The following is a 20,738-nucleotide window of genomic DNA, read 5'->3' as shown; positions in this document are numbered from 1 at the left end:
CTCAGAGCCACTGAAAGGTCCCAGTGGTTCAGGAGCTTCAGCTGTCCCAAGCAGGGACTCGGCCACCAGCCCGCTGCAGGTACTGCCTGCAGCCGCAGGGAGGGGCATCCCTTCACCAGCCCCATTCCTACCCCTCCCGTGCCTGTGCCATGCTGCTAATCAGTGCCTGGTGGGCCGGCAGCACCTTATCTGCTATCGATTCCTTCCAAGACACAGCCCACGTGTTTGCTCACACCTGGCTGGCACTTAGTTGGCTCTTGGCTGAACAACTGCCAAGCTTGTCCAGCCTTCAGCGCTGTGTCTGTGCCAGCTGGAGCTCCTTTGGCGTCCTAAGCAGGTAAGGACAGCTGGCCCTGTGCAGCACCCGCAGCTGGCATGCCACTGGTGAGCCACAGGGAGCCAGGACAGGGGGTGTACAGACCCATGTGCACACATACGTCTGTGTGTGCAGCCCCCACTGCACGGGGGTGCAGCACAGAGCCGGGGGGGACCCAACAGGTTGGCAGGCAAACACGCTGGGGCTATTGATGCCACATCAATCCTGCTGCCCCGACAGGTGAATGGGCTCTCACTCACACTGTTAAGATAAATGATATTTATTTGCTGCTAAGAGCTTCCAATAAGAGGCCCCAGTGAGTGACTTTTGAACCAGCAGCTCTTGCTGCTGGGTACACACCCAAACCAGAGAAAACCCTGGGAAAATCTCCAGGGCTTCCCTGCTTCTGTGGGCACATCCTGTCCCACATGCAGCACCCTTCCCCTGCCTGGCATGCAGACCCTGCCCCGTACATCCTATCCCCAACCCTTCTCTAGCCCAGCCTCACAAGGCCACCCTGGACCACATGCCCACAAAACAAGTGCTGGGACTTGACTGGGACCTTTATTTCATCAATGCCGACAACACGGCTGCACCTGACACTACCACGTGTGCTGCTCCCAGCCCTGTGAGCCATGCTCCCCATCCAGCTGTCGGCCACCCCATCCCAAGAGCCAGGCACCTGCTGGCGAGGGGAGTCACCCCCGGCAGGGTGCGGTGGCTGGGCCAGCCGCCCCGGCGCAGAGGGGCAGGCCGTGCTGCGCTCAGCCGCTGTGCGTGCCCAAGCCCAGCATTGAGAAGGCCGCACGGTGCTTCCTCAGCAGCAGCCGGATCTTCTCGTCATCTGAGTCTGGGTCCAGGGGCTTGTTGTACTCATCGTCCTCGGTCTCAGAGGCCGCCCGCTCTCCGCCAGAGCCCCCCGCCCGCTGCGAGGATGAGGAGGGCTCCAGGGCACTCTTCTTCCTCCATTTGGTCCGTCGGTTCTGGAACCAGACCTGTTGCCCCATGGGCCCAGCTCAGTTAGCAGCCAACACGCTGCGCACCCCGTGCCACACAGGAACCAATACTCACCTTCACCTGGGACTCAGTCATGCCAAGAGAATAGGCCAGCCGTGCTCTTTCCGGACCCGCCAGGTACTTGGTCTGCTCAAACGTCTTCTCCAGAGCAAAGATCTGGTGTCCTGTGAAGGTTGGGCGCGTGTGCTTCTTCTTGTGGATGCTGTCAGCCAAGTGAGCAGGGGCTACAGGAGAGGAAGAGAGAAGTGGGTGAGCTCTTGGCAGCCCACGACTCTGGACAGCTCCCCCTTTGTCCACACTCACCAGCCCTCGGCAACCAAAGAGTCCCTTCACACCTGCTCCTCTCCAAATTAAAACTGTATTCCTGCTTCATGCTTCAGCCCCACCCCAGGAGGGCTGAGCTGCCCACCGTGGAGGTCCCACAGAGTGAGAGCCGGGATAGGCACCTCCTGATCAAGGACAGTGCTAAGTGGTTGTGCTGAGAGGGTAAGGGTCGCTATCGACAGTGCTTGACCCCAGAGCCATGCAGCACTGGCAGCACTGTGCCCCCATGTCCCACACCTTGTAGGATGCATGACAGAAGACAGGCATAGCTGGTCATTGGCTCGTAGCTGTGTCAGGAGCAGATGGCCAAACTGCCTAACCCATCTGCTCCAAAATCATCACCTGCAAAGGGGTGAAGGGAACCAGAGCTGCAGGTTCTGAACAGCTGCACACAGCCTCCTGGGGCTTCCCATGGGACAGTGGATGTGCTCATCCCACCTACCCTCTGGGACAGTGGCAACATGCTCTGCAATTCCCCTGACAGCTCACCACCAGGAAGGCAGTGCTGCCAGCCTGGGGCTCCGGGGCTGGCTGTCCTCCCTGTCTCTGCCATGAACTAACCAGGCACTGACCCCCAGTGAGGCTGTTTGAGAGACAGGGAGATCTTGTGAATCAGAGGGCTCTGCCTGTCCTTGCCAGCTGTGGCTGCCTGGGGGCAAAGAATTAGCATTTGTCATTAGAGCTGCCCCTGCCCTTGAGCCAGAAAGTTCTGTGACCATTTGAGGTCCAGCAGCTCCGGCACCGGGGTCCTTCCGACTGTCCCGGGCGAGCCTGCTGGCCCAACCAGCTGTGCCTCGTGCAGGGCAAAAAGACACAGCCTGCCCCATGCCCTTGCCCTCGTGCCGATGGGCCAGGACTCCGCAAGGTGCCCGTCACCTGCGGCACCCAACCAGCCGCCCAGCACCCAGCCGCTCCGAGCCCGGTACTTACGGCCGCCGCACTGCCGGCCGCCCCGCCACTCCGGGGCCGCCTCCGCCCAGCAGCTCCGTCCCCGCGGCAGGTACTCGCCACCAGCCTTGGGGAGGGCGCCCACCTGGGGTCCGTAATAGACGCCCGGGGAGCTCAGTCCGTTAAATCCGCCCGCGTGGGGGTAGCCAGGGAGGAGACTGCTGTTCGGTGTCGCCGCGGGCCGGCCAAGGATGTCGGAGATGCCGTGGGGGGTGCCAGCAGCCAGCTGGGCACCCAGTCCGGGGGGTCCCAGCTTGTAGAAGGAGCTCTGCACTGAATACTGGCAAACGGGCGCCTTGGCCTCGGGGAAGGGGCCCAGCGAGGGGCCGTTGAGCAGAAAGGTGCCTGGCAGGTTGGCATCCATGGCTCTAGCACCCAGGCGGCCCTCAGAGCCCTGAACCCCGGAGGTGCGATGGCCGGCCCATTACCGCCGGCCTGAGGGCCACAGAGCCCCAGAGTCCGCCCTGGCCCGTGGGCGCCCGTCCGGCACCGGGATCGCGGCGGGGGCCGGGCCGCGGGCAGCCCGGGGAGCGCCCGGTGACCCCGCGGTGCCGCCGGCCCCGGACCCTCAACTTGGGCTGGGGCAGCGCCAACACTTCTCTGATAAAGACGAGGGCCATTAGAATAACGCGCAGCCATTGGCCGGGCGGCTGCGGGCGGCGCGCCTATTGGCCAGGCCTCGGCGGCCGCGGTCGCCATTGGCTGCGCCTCAGCGGCAGCGCGCGATTGGTCCGGCCCAGACAAATTGCGCTTTGAACGGCGGCGGCGGCGGCGGGAGCGGGACGGGACGGGACGGGACGGGACGGGACGGGACAGGACAGGACGGGACAGGACAGGACACGACGCGACGCGACACGACACGACACGGGTCGGGACGGGTCGGGATGGACAGGATACAGGGCCGGAGCGCGGGGCGGCGCGGACGCTGGACAGCGCCGGTCGGGCCGGTGCTCTCGGGTGGGGACTCGGTAGCGCCGCCGCCCCCGGGCCAGCCCCCGCAGTGGTGGAGGTAGCAGTGGCACCCCTGTCGCCCAGCCCGGGAGAGGCCGCCGCAGCCCCTCGGGGGTGCGCACGCTCCGGGAGCGGCAGAGCACACGGCCGCCCCCGCCCTCCCGGCAAGAGGGGACTCGGCCCCGGCGCCTCCGTCTTCCCCGTCTTTGGGAAAGCAGAGACGAGACACTGTTTGTGTTGATTTATTTATTAATTCATAGTCTGATAGCTGGTGTACAGGGAAATGATCTATACATCAGGGCCTAAGACAGGGAGATCCAAAAGGCTTGTTTCCATAACAATTAAAAAAAGAAAATAAAAGTAATTTTTAAAACTTCTAAAAAGCTTCTAGTGTGCAGACTGCAGCATTCTCTAGGCTCAATGTTGGGTGCAGCCTCCTCCTACCAGCCCTACAAGCAATCTGAGCGCGAAGCAATGTCACTGCAGGTCCCTGGCACGGTGGCAGCACAGCACATTCCCTACGGCATACACAAGGCCAAAGCACTGGACCCACACACAACTCTAGGGTGATGCTACGGAGTCAGCTGTTGCAGTGGGTCTAGGGAGGTTATTGTACGCAGCAAGGGTGATGGATGGAGAGTCTGTGCCTATATGGCTCAACTTCGGGGTGGGGAGGGGACTGCTTTGCTCTCCGAGGCTAAGCTGGGTCAGTCGCTTCGCTGCAGCGAGGCTCCTCCTTGGCCGCAGGGCAGCCAGGGGCTCTCCCAGCAGATGTGCAGCCACTGAAAGGCAGGGCTGCCCTGCCAAGGCCACCATCACATAGCCTGAAGCTGGAGGGGCGCTTGTTCTGCACCTGGCCACAGAGAACAAACTCAGACTCTGCAAAGCAGGTCTGTGGCCACTTCCAGGAGAAAGAGCAGGGGGTCCCCACATCACTGTGCTACAAAGGCCAGGTCCCCACATCAGACAGGGTCAGTGACCTGGGACCAAGTGCCACTACCTTCTCCCTGCGCTCCTGGGGTCAAGTATTACACCAGGTTCAATGTCCTGCCCAACTGTGAGCTGCCTGGGCAGCTCTGCCCAGCACAGCTCTCCTGCTAGAGCAGCCAGGCTGAGGCTGCCCCAGCCCCCAGGGCTCAGGCTGTTGCCACAGCAGATTCCACGTGGAGGAAATGCAGCCACCTGGGCAGCAGCTCCCATGTCTCTGGGTTTGGTCCCGGGAGAGTCAGTATCCAGGGATATTAACCCCCCTTGCAGGGAGGCCAGGGTCCCTGCAAAGCCCTTGCCTGGGGTGCGTATTGCACAGCTGCTGGCTATTGCTAGCTCCTGGCTCATCTCCTGAGCAGATATTGTGCTGAGTAGAGCTAGGCACAACCCCATGTGTGGCACAAGCACCTCCTGCTCTCTCTCACTGCACATCCTCCCTGGGCCCCAAGCACCTCAACGCAGGCCTACAGCTTCAACCCAGCTGGAGCCAACACAAACTGGGGTTGGACCATGGGACTGCACTTCTAGCCCCCCCCATCCCTCTTCAGGCCAGGAAGGGGCCAGGCTCAGGCAGAGGGCACAGGACAGGGGCACGCTGCTGCCCTCTCACTCCTATAGCCTTCCTGCTCCATTCACCAGAGCTGCTCACATATTCCAAAGGCTTTGCCCATCCTGCAGCCTGAAGAGGTATATGAGAGCAGAGCTGTCAGTGCTTTGTACATACTGCTGGAGTGTCCCTAGGGGTTTGCATAGTATTTATTGGTTCATATACACAAGGCTGATTGCTGTACAGTTTACACTTTCAACATAAGCAACGAGCTCAGTGCTCAGCCCAGAGCTCTGCCCTGACGGGAGACTTTGCACGTGCTGGGGAGAGGAAGGGCAGCCCTGCACCAGTCCCTCTGCCCTGCAGCTGTGCTCCCTGCAGCCTCCCCTTGCACCCTCTGGCCACTGCTGCCCTCCCCAAAACCTAACACTCACAGGGAGGGATGAGAAGCAAGTCCAGCAGAGGCAGCACAGGCATTTGCGGGGGGTGGGGGGGCAAGCACCTCTCCTTCCATGGTGAGCAGTGCCATGCTGTCCCAGCTTTCCTCCTGCAGTTGGAGCACAGATGTGGGGATGCATCTACACACGCAATCACACGGAGGTGGAATCTCTTTCCCTCTCGTTTTCTTCTACTCCAACTCTTGCCTCCCAAAGGAGCTGAGAGCATGCCCCTGGTGTGTAGTGCTGTCTCTGGGCTCCTGGCAGCAGCGGGGCAAGGATGGAGGCCCCTCATCTGTTTTAAGTACTGTAGCTCATGCGTCTTGCAGTCAGTCAGTCATGCGGATAGGACGGTAAGTATATCTCATACAGAAATCATGCCATTAGCCTATAGGAACATGTACAGCCAGCCCTGCTCCCCTCCACTCTCTGCTCTCCTCTCCTCTCCTCTCTTCTCAGGTATGTGTCAGAACGTGTGTGAAGTTCAGTGTTTTGGTGTTGAGGTGTGATCCTGGAGAGACACAGAGAGACACAGAAATGGGGTTACCAGGCATTCATGGTGGCACATCCAGGATAAATGGTGGGGGCAGCCAGGTATATGGCTGGGAAGTCCCTTCTGTACACTGTGCTTGTCCCACATGCACCCATGCTACCAGCAACCATAAAACAAGTTTTGGGGGGTGTCAGAGCACCACTAAATGGCAGGCCTGGAACTAGGAGCAATGACACCGATGGTACTGATGGTGCTGCCCCATCTGCACAGAGCAGCAAGCAGTGGCTGAGCTGCACCAACTGCACCGTGGCACTGGGAAGGAGCTGGGAGGGCTGCTCGAGGATCGAGGCCAGCCTTGAGCCCCCCACCTCAGCTAGAATGACTGACTGCACCCCACTCTCCCGGCAGTGAGGAAGACCTTTCCCAGTGCACACCCAGAGCCACTTTCACACAATGGAAAACTGCAAAAGCAAAGCAACAGGAGCGGTGCCCCAGAGAGAGGCAGAGCCAGGGACTGTCTGGGGAGTGGGGCAACCAGAGGGGGACTGAGTCTGCATGAACACGTGCCCGCAAGCATAAGCCTCTTGACTTTCATACACCCACAGAGAGATCACTAAGAGAGTGGAGAAGAAAAGGGAGAGGGAGGACAGAGCGAGTTATGCACATACAACAGAGGCCAGAGGACCAACTGCCCCTGCTTGGCCGCCTCCTAGCAGGAGGCAGTGCCGGGCAGCTGGGGAGCACGCGTGCAACACCTTCCCCCAGTGCTGCACTGTCAGCCCAGCAGTGAGTGTGCAGAGAAAAATGATGCAGCTAGGCTCAAGAGTGCTGTGCCAAGCACCCTGCCTTCAACCTGGCCTAGTCCCACTCTACAGGGAAAACAGAGGGATCAGGGAATGCACAAGACTTAAGGGGTCATTCTGAGCTCAGTGAGGATCAATGGAAGAAAAGTCCTAGGTCAAAGGCGGGTGCCCTGTTATCAGTCCCTACAAGTGTTAGGTTCCTGCACCTGCCACTCCTGCATCCCTACTGCCCAGACGTTCCCCAGCAGCACCCTGCCAAGGCCTGCCCCCATCCTGGCTTCAGCAGACCTCAGTGCTTTCCTCTACATGGCTGGCAGAGGCAGCAGCTGCATCTCCCACAACAGTGCTGTGAGCAGAGGCAGTAGGCCACAGCCCCACAGAACTGGACACCCTTCACCTGACCCACAGCTCTGCCATTGCTCAGCTGCACCCCTTGGGAAGAGGGACACCAAGGCACCAGCTCCAAAGGCTGGTCTCATCTGCCACAACGCTGCACAGTTAGTGCTCATGCATGAAGGGGGTAGTTCTGCTCAGACCCCATGCAAATGCAATCTAGTCCCTGGAGTGACTTGGACAAAGACCATCCCTCTGTCTGTAGCCCAACGTGACCAGGAGTAACAACTCTGTGACCCTGCCACTGGGGACCATCACCCTGAGCACCCAGGTGCTGTCCCTGCGGCAGCAGCCCTTGGCACTGTGGCTGCAGTGGGTGCTGTGCACACAGCCGGCTGGAGCATCGCTGCAGACTAGGCACCCTGTGCCCACAGCACCCAGGAGCAGGTTATCAGCAGGGGCACACTGCTGCCCACCCTCAGTGTTTTGCTGCAGCACAGCAAACCCTCTCTGCAGGCCAAGAGCTGGCCACTGCCCCACCGCACTTTTCCCAGGAGAATGTGCATGACCAGCAGCTCAGTGCAGGCAGCAGCATGGAGAGCCAGGACAGAAGGAAGAGCAAAGGTAGGGTTACCTCAAAAGAGGCCATTTGAGGGGTCACTGCTTCCCCCTTTTCAGGCTGGCTCGTTTCACTATCTGAGCCCCCATCCTGCCCCCAGAGACCTCTGGTTTCGGGACACGCACTCGCACCTCCTCCTGAGGAAGCCGAAGGGGCAGGAAGCAGGACATCACCCAGGTGAACAGACAGACATAGAGAAAAGGACAGGAAAGGGAAAGGTAGAGTCAGTTGGCAGGCAGAAAACACCAAGCAAGAAGACTGGTGCATTGGGCAAGATTTGCCTTAGAAGTCTTAGAGAGGAAACAGGAGAGGAGTTCAGGGCAGAAGAAAGGACAGAGGGTGACATTGACCCAAAGCCTGAGAGTCCTGCCAAAGTCCTGAGAGTCCCGGGTGCTGGCCCAGGCAGGCTGCCTGCAAGGCAGGGCTATGAGCCACACCGTACCTTGGCGCCCAGACCATCCCGGTGCAAGATGGAGTATTTCATGAAGTGGTCATCCTCAGCCTCCAGGTCTTGGGGCTCCTGTAGCGAGCCCTCCAGAATCAGCTCCTCCTGTTCCTGCCTGTCACCCATGTCACCAGGGCCCAGGTGACGCACCACCTTCCGGATAATCTGCGGAGACCCACACAGCTGGGCGTCACAGCAAGCCCCAGGGCACCATGACTCCCTCCTCACCCAGTCTGGTCCTAAACTGCACGTGGTGTGCAGCCTCTGTCCCATGAGCTGGAGAAGTGCCGTGACTGTAACCGAAGACAGCGGGACACGAATGCCCTACATGGGCCCCGGGCTACGGGGGTGGAGGAGAGAAGAGAAAGGCTGCGGCATGCCCTTACCCATATCCTGCCGCCGATCACTCACCTTCTTGGTGATGATATTGCCTTGATCATCTGTGAACTGCTCCTCAGTCACCTGCTCTCCAGGGAGATGAAGGGCTTCATTCCCCTGCAGGAACAGGAGGGAGATCAGGGCATGTGAGGGCGGTGAGGGGAGTTGTTTACCAGGTAGAACAAGACATGCACCCCACAGCCTCCGTCTCCCACCCTGCCCTGACCCGTCACTGCTCTCCTCTGCGTCTGCCCTGGGGCCGGTCTCAGCTCGCCCGCTCGTTACCTTCAGGAGGACGCGCCGGCGGACGACTCTGGCGGAGAGAGCCTCCTCGTCATCCGCCAGCCCCGGGCTCTCCCCGAGCTCCTTGTCCAGCTCACGATGGGCGTGTTTGAGCAGGAAGCGGACAGAGCCCCTGACGATGTGCATGACGTTCTGGCAGCTGACCAGGAAGAAGGCCAGAAGCACCAGGGCGATCAGCAGCTGGGCCAGGAAAGCCCACATCCTGCCTCCGCAGCACAGCCGCACGTGTGCGCGGCTCCGAGCCCGCGGTCAGCGCTCAGCCATGCTCAGGGCTCTGCAGCCTGCCCACGCCGTGCCCCGGCTCCGCGGGAGCCGCTGTGACCTCAGCTGCTGCCGCAGCTCTGCTGGCTGTGGGCGGCGAGAAGGGAGCGGGCAGGTGGGGCTTTGCAGTCACAGCTTCGCTCAAAGTCATGTGGCCGGGGCTGCCCCGGCCAGGCAGTAAGCAGGACGGCTCTGTCCCTCTTCTCTGTCAGCTTGCCCAACAGCCTGTCCCCCTGACTACGGTGGGAGGGCAGCGTGCAGTCCTCCGTCACAGGACAAATGAAGCCCTGGGCAAAAGCCAGGGCTTTGGAGTGTCACTGGAATCACACGTGACTCAGGTAACGCACAGGCAGAGCTGAACAGCCACCTCCAAGCACGGCCGTGCTGCCGGGATGGCGGTGCGTGCCCTGGCTGGGGAAACGTGCTTGCCCTCACCTTGTACCTGCTGGCTCTGTGTGACCGTGGCATCAAGCCCACCACCCAGCCTGGCCCCTAGACCAACTCTATTTCTGGCTCCAGCAGGCTGTTGGGCTGGCAGCCAGGGCAGATACTCAATAAGGAACAAGTCTGGGAGGGTGACTGGGTTATAAATGAGCAAGAGCTCAGGTATCAAGCACAGCAGGCTATTCTGGGCCGAGAGGCACCCCAAGGGGCATGAAGTATGCCAAGAGAGTTGAGGAGCTAGCACCTGGTCTGCCTGACGGGCCTTGCAGCAGGCTCCAGAAAAGGCTGTCCGTAGGGTCACCACTTCCTGCAGGGCTGACTCCCCTGCTCCTACCCTCACCTGCCCAAAGAAGCGGCTGTCGGCCTCCTCCTGCCAGCCGCCAGTGGGGTGCTGAGGCTGCCAGTCGCTGTCCTCTGCAGAGCTGATCCGCATCAGCTCCGTGGCTGGCACCAGGACCTGCTCTTGCTCCTGGCCCTGTGCCCCAGAGGCTGTGGTGTGCGTTGGGAGCAGCCTTCGGGTGACTCCCTCCTGCCAGGAGCCCGCTGTCAGGTCCTGTAGGCAGGAGATAAAGGAGCCTTCTGCATTCCAGTCCCTCAGCCTGGGCACCAGAGAGGGACAGGGATAGGGAGAGAGAGACAGAGAGAGAGAGGCAGTCAGCTTTGCACGGAGTGCTGCACCCTGAGCGCCAGCCGGGCTCCGGCAGGCACACCGGCGCAGCCTGCACCCCACAGGCGCTGGCTCCACTCCCCAGCTCACGGCGCTGCTGGGCGCCTGGCAGAAGCAGCACAAAACACACAGATGCACAAAAGGCACAGGCCACCTCTATGCCATGCTCCCTGCCCATCCCACAGCTTCACAGCTTGGCGGCCAGGGTCTGAGGCAAGAGCATGCTATGCTCTCATGGTCTAGTATGGTCTAGCTCTAACTCTAATGTGGTCTAATGCTGTGGAGCATTTCTGGGTGCTGCCAGGGACTTCATGGGTCCAGTGCCACCGGGAATGTGGGAGGAGGCAGCCCAGGTTAGGTTAGCTCTCATAAGTACAACCTACATGCAGGGCCTGGCTGACTGGGGTCTCTTCCAGGTGCTCTGCAAGGAGCCCTCCAGAGCATTGCCAGAAAGGCGTGAGGCGCTCGGCCCAACCATCATTCTATGTACTGCAGATGCCTGGGCTCCAGAGCTGGAGACCAGCAGGGAAGCAAGCAAAGCAGGAAGATTATTGCAGCTGGCCCAGCCAGGGCAGGAACTGGCAAAGCAGTTGTGCTCCCCTACCACGGTCACCCTGGTGCCCCAGGCTGCAGTACCTGTCTGCACTCTTCTCCACATCGTGGCTAAAGGTAGGTGATGTCATGATCCTGGCTTGCACCTTCTCCTGAACTGAAACAAAAGAGACTTCACTCTCCGGGTCCTGCTCCCCAGTCCCTGGTTGATGATCACCAGATGGCATCTTCCCCTCTGGCCTCTGCCCCTCCTCCTGCTCTAGAAGGTCAATCAGGCCATTCATGGCATCTGAGTCCACTGTGTCATCCTCAACCAGGTCCATAGAGCCCATGTGGTCTGGGCCATGAGCATCTGCTAGAAGTTGCCCTGGGAACCGGCCTTCGCTTGTGGCATCCGAGTCCTCAGCCTTGCTGCACTCCAGAGAGGAGTCCTCAGCAGTCACCAGCGAGGGGGTGAGCCCCGAGGACCACACCTGCATGTCGGACATCTCCATCAGGGCATCCTGCTCAGTGGCAGCCATGGGGATAGCATCCATGATGGCCACCTCATTCCAGTACTGGTCGGCACGCAGCGGGGATGGCAGTGTGTAATGCAGGGAGGCAGGGGACAGCAGCTCATCCTGCAGTGAAGCGTAACCTATATGGGCAGACAGAGGCATCATGTCCAGCAGCCACCTCACGCACGCACAAGCACAGTAGGGCAAAAGGGAAACAGCTTCTGGGAGGATGACAGCCCCAAGGACAGCAATGGTCATGCCACAGCCCCCTGTGGCCAGGCTGAGCAGGGCTGTGCTCACAGCAGCGGCTGCTTTCACATGGTCCCTGCAAATGCTGCCATGCCTCCCTTCAAATCCTGGGGCTGGTTTGGGCAGGTCCTGGGGCTGCCTCCTCCCTGTGAGGAGGACTGGCCTGGTGTGCCTGGTGTTCACACAATTCTCCATCCACACTGCAGGACACAGTGCCCTCTTTGCTACCCTGCTCCATCAGACCCCCTGGTCCCTGCCCACAGCCCCCATCCAGCATCAGCTGGCTGGCCGTTAGCCTGGAGTTCAAGTAGCCAAGTCTGGCAGGCACCAACTCTCAAAGCCAAACACTCTCCACAGCACAGAGGAGCAGGTTGGAAGTACCATGAGCAGAGAAGGATGGCCCCGGAGCATGCCATGCAACCCCAAGGCCCTGCAGAAGGCAGCCAGGGCCTTACAACCCCACTGGTGTCTCCAGGGCTACATGCCATTGTTATGTCTTATTGCCCAGGGCCATGTGCACAGCTCAGGCACATCCATATGAACTACAACCAAGTCAGGCACTCCCACCCATGCAGATGGCTTTGCTCAGCCTTTTTCAGCTTTGAGCCATTTTTTCACCCCTGGAGATCAGCAGTGAACCTGTTCTGCTCCCCTGGCAGCCAGGGAATGCCAGCCATAGCCAAGGCACAGGATACAGCTGGGACCCTTGGCACAGAAAGGGCACGCAGGTGCCTGGCCAGGGGCATGCAGTGCAGTGCCAGCGAGGGAAGGAGCGTGGGACTGTGCAGGAGAAGAAGGCCTGGGATGGCTGCCTGCAAGCATGACAGCTGTAAGAGGGGTAGTCCCTGATGACATGCAGTCGCTGGAGCAGGATGCGGCTCCCAGAGGGCTTAGCTGAGGTGGAGACAGTGGAGACAGGCAGTGGAAGATGAGAGAAGGAGAGGCCAGGATGAGCTCAGAGGAGAAAGATGAAAAGAAGTGACCCACAGGAGTGCCCGCACCTGGCAGCACTAGGTGGCATGTTTGAGAAAACAGAACAAGGGGAGAGACAGAGAGGGAGAGAGCAATGAGCCAGCACTGCAGGGCCAGAGCCACAGTGCAGGGCTGTAGCAGCACAAAGCCCTGCCCCTGTCTGATGTGCCAGCTCCCAGTAGCTTATGCCACAGCTGACTCTGGCTGTGTCCCCACATCCAGGCCCACTCTGCCTGGGACCCAGCCCAGGCACACCACCACAGCTGTACGGCCAGGACTCAGTGAGCTCCCCGGCCACTGAGCAGCTTGCACAGCCCGAGACACCTCTCACCTCTCACACTGGGATAAGGAACACATGTCAATCCCACCTGGAGAGTTTCTGAGAGTTTCTGAGAAAGCAGTATGGCAGAGCCAAGCTTTCTGTAGCGTAAGCCCCAGTGAAGAGGCCACATCTGTCAGCAATGCCTTGTGCCCACTCAGTTCTCAGTGGGTGCAACCTGGTCAGGCAAGACACCAGCCCAAATCTCTGCACAGATTGTGCCCCCAGGGCCCTCCTGCATTCCCTGCCAGAAGCTGGGGCTCACCATTCATCTGGGATGGTGAGAGGGAGTAGTCTCTGTCTGTGTAGCGCCAGCTTCCCTTCAGGCTGCGGCTCTGCCGACCGGAGCCCTCCAGCATGTTGACAATCTCGCTGCGGTCGATGTTCCTCAGCGCCGTGTACAGGTTCTCAACTGCAGGGGGAAGATGGTGTCAGCTAACTGGTCACTTGGCAAGACACAGCCATGCCCCAGACAACCTCCAGGTGGGCAGGGAAGGCAGATATGCATGAACCACCACTGTAAAGCCAGCCAGTCATCCTTGAAGATGCACGCACTGCTCTGCGTAGCTAGCCCTGCCACCTCTGTGCCTGTAAGAGGGCACCACAGCTACTCACTCTTGACAGTCTTGCCCTCGCGGCTGGCCCAGAGGTTGAGTAAGGCTATGCTCTGCTCCAGAAGGGAGTTGGGGTTCTCCACACGTATCCTGTTGATGTCATCCACCCCAAACTGCAGCTCACGTGCCAGCTCTGGGGAAAACACCACGACAGTATCACACCTTCTGGTGCCCCCCACAAGGTTAGGGATGCTGTGAAGGGCTCAGCCAGGACCAGTGCAGAGACCCTCTGTTACATACAACTGAACACAGCAGAACATGCAGGAGCAGGAGCTGGGATGGGGCAGGGGTTGAAGCCCCCCTGCTCAGGCTGGCTATGACTAGCACAGGAGGGTCTCATGCTAAGAAGCGTGGGCTCTGCCATTGGATATGTGGCTGCAACAAACAGCAGCAATATGAACAACTCATAACAAAGCCCTAGCTTGGTACCCATGCTTGTGAATATGTGCACAGCCACGGGAAGGTTCACTTCAGTGCCCTGGAATGCTCACAGCAGGGCTGCACTGCAAAGCAGTCACTACACATGGCAGCACACTTCCGCCTCCCTATGTGTCAGCTTTCCGAGGAGTGTTGTGCATCCTCAGAACTGTCAGGTGTGGACTCACCGGCCCAGCTGAGGCCAAGCTGTTCTGCTATGTCAACCATCTTCTGGTCTGCCTTGTCTGTGCTGCTCAGAGAGCCTGGAGGAGAAGAGGGAGTCACAGCTCAGCTGCACGGGGCCCTGCACCAGAGTGCTGAGGGGAATGGGTGCTGGCCGTGGGGGTCACACAGACCCGTAGGCACAGCACTGCCCTGCAGGCAGGACCAAGGGAACCTTCAGGGAAAGGGAAGTTGCTGTGAGTGCAACTATGACAGGATCATCCCAGCTTTCCACTGGCTTGGGCACCCCAAGTGCAGGTAGTGAGTGGGCTGGAATGTTCCCAGCAGGCTGCATACCAAAACTGGTCTCACTTAGAATGCTGTATCGCTCCCGCAGAGACAATGGTGTTAGTGTCCTCCTTCGCTCATCACTGCCACTTCCCTGTGAAAGTGGTGACAAACCAGGAGGTCAACAGCTGGAAAAGAGGGCAGCAGCTCTGCCCTGACACGACTGCTTCTCCTTCACCTCCTGAGTGGCATGACATGGCCACGAGGAGCAGGTGAAGAAAGCTGACAGCAAGGGCTGTCCCCTGCACTTGGGGAAGGGATGGGCCCTCACTGCCCCCTACCAGAGTGCCAAAGACCCTACACTGACCTTGGTGCAGGGTGGTATGCTGATGTTCAGGTGGCAGAGCACATGCTGGAGGTCTTCGTATTTCATGGCCTTGCGCAAGAAAGACAGGGAGCCACTGGCTTCCCGGCTGCTGTCCCGGACCTGAGTGCCAGAGCTCAGTTAGGTGGCTTGGCACGAGCCAAGGGCCATAACTGCTTGCTCAGTCTTGTACCCTGACATTACCTTGATGGGAATGACAAGACGATTCTCCCGGAAGGACTGGAAGAGGAAGGTGCGGGGCTGAGCAGCCTTCTTGACAGGCACCAGGTTCCCTGAGAGTTCAACGTGCAAAGGCATTCCCTCTACCACCTGGTCGGGAGCAGAAAATATGCTCAGAGCTGCTTCTCCTGCTGCTGGGCAGGGCAGGAGAAGGCCTCTCCTAGCCAGGCCAGGGCCAGGCCCTTCCACTGGTATCAGTCTCCCATCACTTTGTTATCCCTCTCCCTTCTGCCCTCCACACATGCTGCTGGGGACAAACCTCAATGTCCCTGCTGCGGGCCACCTCAGTGAAGTTCTCATGCTGCTCTAAAGTCTTGTCGACCTTGTCATCAGTCATGCAGTAGCAGCGCAGCCGGCCTTCTCGTGCATCATTCATCTTGGCAAACACCACGAATTTGGCCATGTAGGGCACAGCTGTCAGCTCCTTGTACAGCATGGTGGCAAAGTGCACAGCCTCAGCTGTGCGTGGGCAGTCGGCCAGCCAGAACCTGCAGGAGATCTGGGTCGGGGTGCTGCTGGGCGATGGCACCAGCCAGCTGCCCCCACCCCCTTCAACAGCCAACTGGACTGCAAAGGAAGCCCCAAGAGTTTTGGACACAGGTGCAGCCCCATCTTGGATGGGGACCCAGCCAAGTACAAATAATGGTCTCCTTCCTTCTGCACACCAGCTGTCATGACTGTTTCCTGAAGTGTGCTCAGGCAGCATGGGGGTCTCAAAGCTAGAGGAAACCACCCTGCATGTAGGAATAGGGCAGCACAGCACCAGGGGTAAGGGGCTTCTCCTGGCAAAGGCTGCAGCAAGGCCCAAGGAGCACCAGATATCCCCAGATATCCCCAGATGGGCACACTTTTGCCCAGGACTCACCTGGCAGACACATTGGTGGTAAAGTTAGCACACTCATTTTCATAGACTAGCTTTGTGGTGCCTGTTATGTCTTCCCACTGGGCTTGGGCTGTCCCTCCTGCAGCAGAAAGCAGGGGTAAACATGTTGTCTTTCCATAAGCCTGGGGTCTGCATCCCATAGGCATTTGCTTTGTCCACAGCTGCGCCCTTTACTGAGCTCCCTGGAGCTGCATCCCCCTGAGGCAGCCCAGCCCACCCCCATGGAGAGCATGCCTGCAGCCTCACCGATTACACTGCAGAGCAGACGTAGGCTGGTGGTGTCACCCTCACCACTGTCTCGGGGATTGTCCTTCCAGGATGGTGGCAGTGGGATCCGGAGGCCAATGGGGCGGTGGAACTTCCTCCGTCGTGGCTCCACCGTGACAATGGGGCTGAAGGTCGCTTGGTTCCCCAGCAGCTTAGTCACCAACTCATCAGGCACAGGCTGTGCCTGTGGGTAGCACAAGGATGGGCATCAGGGATGGTTTTTCCCCAGGCTGGGGCACAGCCTGGGCTTGCTGCCCACCCCTGATTGCGGAAGCATGTCTGGGCCTCAGGCCACGTTCTCTGAGGCTCACCTGCAGGGCCAGCCTCACTCTTTTGGTGACAGCAGTGTCTGGGAAGGTGGCCTGTACCATGGGCACCAGTGTGCTTTTCAAACACCCTCCCTCAGGGCCAATCATATCGCAGTCTTGGCAAATCCGGGACATGACCACAAAGTAGAGAGGGAAGTCAGTGGTGATGATGCGGCAGACTCTCTTTTTATCCAGCTCCTCCTGGCTCTCCAGCTCTGCAAGGGCAGCACAACCATGAGTGCTCATACACCAAGCCTGTGGCTGTCATGCAACACCCCACCGTGCTACACTGACCACAGCACTCAGCCCCATTCCAGCTCCCAGGCCAGCGCAGCCTTGCCTGCAGGGAGCTGTCAGGGGTGGAGCCCCTGCCCTCCTGGCACACCCACCCTCGTCCATGCCATTGAGCAGCTGGTCCATGTAGCTCTCCTCGTAGCGGTTGCGGTGCTCCTTCCACACAGAGCCGTTCTCGCTGCGCAGCACTACCAGCTCACGGTCTCCACGTCCATACGAGGCAAAGTGTGGAATCTCCACAATGACAGGGCTGCAGAGAGCAGAGGAAGGCCACTGGCACCCACAAGCTGCCACAAGGACACACAGGCAGCAAGGTGGCCCTGGGCCCTGAGGAAGATGGACTGCTGACCTCCCTCTCTCTGCGAAAGAGGGCTCTGCACCTGCTGGGACAGGGCTGCTCAGGGCTTTTCTGACACTGTTCTGTTACTCTTGAACGACCCATGCCAGAGACATGCTGCACCCAACAAGAGGTGGGATCTCTCCTCTGGCAACCTCAGGAAGCAGATATAGGCAGAAGTCTTGCCCTGTCTGGTAAAGCCCTCCGGATGAATCCCGATCTGTTCCCAGTCCTGAGGGATGACCCTGGTGTGGGCAGCCCAATCTGCTCTTTTCCCAGCTGTGCTCACCTGAGGAATTGGGCACCAGCAGGCCCCAGAGCAATGATCCGACTGCCCAGACCCTCCTCCTCAGCCAGTGGTGGGGGTGCAGGTAGCTTTTGAGGCTTCACCAGGCGGCAGGTAATGCGGGTCGGAGCAGCACAGGCGCGGGGCGGGATGACCACGCGCAGACCGTGGTGCCGGCTGCCCCGCATGGAGCCACCACGAGCATCCACCATGAAGCTCACCAGGAACCTGGAGTGGAAAGAGGCATGGGCATGTGGGCACCTTGCAGACAGCTCGTGAACAGAGCATGCATGTGCTGCACGGGCTGGGCACTCACCCTGTGTGCACGGGGCTGGCCACTGGGCTGATGTTATCTGAGGTCTCAGTGGCAGGGCTGCTGGGGATCAGAGAGTCCTCGTCGAACTCTTTGGAGGGCTGTGTAAGGCAGGGAACAGACCTTGTGAGCAAAGGATCCTGTCTGGGGATGTTGAGCCTGCCCACCCTTGCACAATCCTCACTGGACAGTCCTGTACTGCCGGGTCAATGCCCATTACCCATCACACACTTGAGCTCTGTAGTGATGGAGGAGCTGCCCCAGCAGGGAATGTCTGCGGGAGGCCATGGCAGGCTGTTGTATCTCATGCTCACCTCCTGTGGGGACACTGAGGGTGCATGCAGCAGGCTGACTTGCTCAGCTTCTGTCTCCACAGGTCCTACCTGCTCAGTCTCCTCAGCTCTGGTCACCACAGTTTCAGGTGGGACGCAGGGGACCTGCAGGACAGCTGGAGACTCCACCCTGGCAGGAGAGGGTAGTGACAGCCACGGAAGTGGGAGGGTCCTTCAGCCCCTGCCCATCCCCACAGAGTTCTGGGCCGCCGGACAAAGGCAAACTAAGCAGCAGTCCCATGTCCTGGTGCAGGAACAGCACTGACCAGCTTTGCCTGCTAGGCCAGCTGGTGAGGGCTCAGTGATCTGTTCCTTGCCCAGAGCCTTATGTGCCCCTTGCCCAGCACAAGGCTGGTCCTGTGCCCTGCACCTGCTCCCTCCCCACCATACAGTGTCTCTTACGTTTGCTCCAGTGTCGTTGTGGTCATCAACTCCAGTATCTCCCTTTTGCCTTCCTGGTCTCTGAGATCAGGTGTCTTGGGCTTTGGTGCAATCAGCTCTTCCTCTGAAACCAAGAGTTGGCTCAGCAAGCAGAGGCAGATGGACAAGGGAACACAGATATCCAGCCCTTGCCCCCACTCCTCCTCAGGGCTGGAGCCGGGGCCCATCCCTGCTCCCACTGCTGGACACACACACACTTGCCCCCTGGGTCTCAGCCGGACACAGGGAGGGCTTTGCTGTCTGCCAGAATGGGTCTGCTGGCAGGGCAGGCCAGTGGGACAGGAGCTGTGGGAGCCACTGGGAAATTTGGCTGCTCACTAACCTCTTTCTCTCAGCACCAAACACAGTGCAGAGACTACAGGGAATGCCTTACACTTTGATGTCTGGGACAGGGACATAGGCACAGCTGGGGGTGCAGGAGGCTGCCCTAACACCACACCCCACTGGAGGCACAGAGCTCTGCTAATGCTGACCACTGGCCCCATTAATACCTGCTAACTAGCTCATCAGAGTTTGGCTCTGGCCAGTGCCCTGTGGGGAGGGTATCCAGCACTTCCTGCAGCAGACAGAGTGCCCCAGAGATGGGGAGGGGACCACAGCAGCACAGAGACCCTTGAGCTCTCAGGTTAATCCCTGCTCTGGTTAGGATGGCATGGGGCAGCTGTGGGGGGATACCAGGGATTGTTACAGTGTGAGGTTCCTCCACCTGCCATGGACAGGGCCTGGGTCTGACAAGGGAGTCAGGGTCCTCCTGAGTGGGAGGATGCCCATTCATGCAGTCACACCACAGCAAGCAGCACGGACATGGATTGGCAGGGTAGGATGGCAGGGCTGGCACTGGAGAGCACCAGACCAGCAGCAAGGCTCGGCAGATGGACATGGCGTGCGGATGGTTAGTGGCCATGGGGTGAAATGGGCCATTGAGCTGGGGCAGGGGACACATTTCATACCCATTACTGTGACATGAGCAGTGCCTGCAAAGTAAGAAGAGGCAAAAGTGAGGTATTGGTGGGAGGGTGCAGGAGCAAACCAGCTACAGCTGGGCTGGGAGCTGGTACCCTCCTTGCCTGAGCAAGGCACAGCGGGGGCTCTGCATGCCCAAGGGCTCTCTGCACACTCCCTGGGCATGGGATCACGGAGATGTCCAGACATATCCCTCCTGCATAGTGCAGGGAAGCACCCAAGGCAGGAGGTGCCACCTCCTGAAGGGTGGGCTTCCCTCGTCCTCTCTGCAAGACCACCGCAGGGCCCACAGAGCTCCCCTGGCCTGGGGGTGTCCCTGTTCCAGCAGGAACACCAGTGCCATGCCCTTGACTGCTGCCTGCCACACTGACCCAGCCAGCAGATCTCTGGCATGGTGTGACCTAACTCCCACCCCTCACCTTCATCCTCTGATACGTCCAGAATCTCATCTACAGTCTCTGGGAAGCTCATGCGGTGCTTGTCGCCAACTGACTGTGGGAGCAGAGCAGAGTCAGAGGAAGCCAGCATTTTGCTGCACAGCTATCTGCAGCTGACTCTTACACTTGCAGACCTTTCCCAGGCTGCTCCCAGTCCCAGCCCTCCTCCACAGCATCCTGGTCCTAGTAGCCAGGGGCTCACCGGGATGTCGGTTTCCTCTGTGACAATCTTGAGCACGTCTGTGACAGAAATGTAGCCAAGTCGCTTTGCGATGGCCAGGGGAGTGGTGCCATTCTGCGCACAGAGGAAAGATTGGGTCAGCAGCAGCCACAGGACAGCTCAGGCAGCTGCCTGAGCTTGCCACGGAGTGGAGAGGTGCAGGGAAGCATTGTACGCACCGTGCTGATCTCGTTGGGAGACGCGCCGTGCTTCAGCAGCAGCGTCACCACATCCGTGTGGCCCTGCTGTGCCGCTTGGTGCAGGGGGGTGTAGCCCAGCTGCAGGGGAGGACAGAGGATGCTGCAATCAGTTCTGGAAGTCTACTGTCCCAGAAATGCCCCCCAGGCCTCACACGTGGTGCTTCATGCCTGGAGCATGAGGACAGCTCCACTTCCCCATCAACCTGCATGCCATTGCCCACGGCAGAAGGGTCCTTGGAGCACAGGACACCTCTGTACCTTAGTCTTGGCATTGACGTCCGCTTGGTGCTGCAGCAAAAACTTCACCAACTTGATGTTCCCATAATGGCTGGCCACATGCAGTGGGGTATAGCCCATCTGAAAGACAAGATCAGGTCCCAGTCTGCCCTTACCACTGCTTACTGCTCTTCTGGCTTGGATATGTTCATCCCACAGGCAAGCCCCCATGCATGAAGGATGAGGCATGCATGTGGGGGCTTCCCAAAAGCCCAAGACCAAAGCACAGGGCTT

General features: G+C 59.5%; 1 protein-coding gene across 12 annotated transcripts in view; it reads right to left on the bottom strand.

Annotated features, from left to right (window-relative positions):
* Window positions 1-1,224: 1,224 nt before the first annotated feature.
* Window positions 1,225-20,738, bottom strand: part of ANK1 (ankyrin 1) — a 38,962-nt gene continuing 19,448 nt past the window's right edge. For 4 of the 12 annotated variants that reach the window (XM_053966598.1, XM_053966600.1, XM_053966601.1 and 1 more), the window contains 25 exons: window positions 20,487-20,585; window positions 20,208-20,306; window positions 20,011-20,103; window positions 19,791-19,863; window positions 19,359-19,382; window positions 18,370-18,472; window positions 17,950-18,097; window positions 17,639-17,736; window positions 17,326-17,550; window positions 16,795-16,949; window positions 16,409-16,620; window positions 16,077-16,281; window positions 15,813-15,909; window positions 15,207-15,435; window positions 14,912-15,037; window positions 14,711-14,830; window positions 14,413-14,497; window positions 14,082-14,156; window positions 13,478-13,609; window positions 13,128-13,274; window positions 10,910-11,462; window positions 9,947-10,205; window positions 8,632-8,715; window positions 8,218-8,385; window positions 1,388-1,557 (listed from right to left, as the gene is read on the bottom strand). In XM_053966598.1, coding sequence (XP_053822573.1) covers window positions 1,405-1,557; window positions 8,218-8,385; window positions 8,632-8,715; window positions 9,947-10,205; window positions 10,910-11,462; window positions 13,128-13,274; window positions 13,478-13,609; window positions 14,082-14,156; window positions 14,413-14,497; window positions 14,711-14,830; window positions 14,912-15,037; window positions 15,207-15,435; window positions 15,813-15,909; window positions 16,077-16,281; window positions 16,409-16,620; window positions 16,795-16,949; window positions 17,326-17,550; window positions 17,639-17,736; window positions 17,950-18,097; window positions 18,370-18,472; window positions 19,359-19,382; window positions 19,791-19,863; window positions 20,011-20,103; window positions 20,208-20,306; window positions 20,487-20,585 — 3,762 coding nt within the window. In that variant the 3' untranslated portion in view covers window positions 1,388-1,404. The other 8 variants (XM_053966599.1, XM_053966603.1, XM_053966604.1 and 5 more) reach the window with 8 other exon arrangements.

Source organism: Vidua chalybeata, chromosome 28 (assembly GCF_026979565.1).
Source record: "Vidua chalybeata isolate OUT-0048 chromosome 28, bVidCha1 merged haplotype, whole genome shotgun sequence".
In the NCBI taxonomy this organism is placed as follows: Eukaryota; Metazoa; Chordata; class Aves; order Passeriformes; family Viduidae; genus Vidua; species Vidua chalybeata.
Note: the sequence above shows the minus strand (reverse complement) of the source record. Positions and strands in the feature narration are given on the sequence as shown.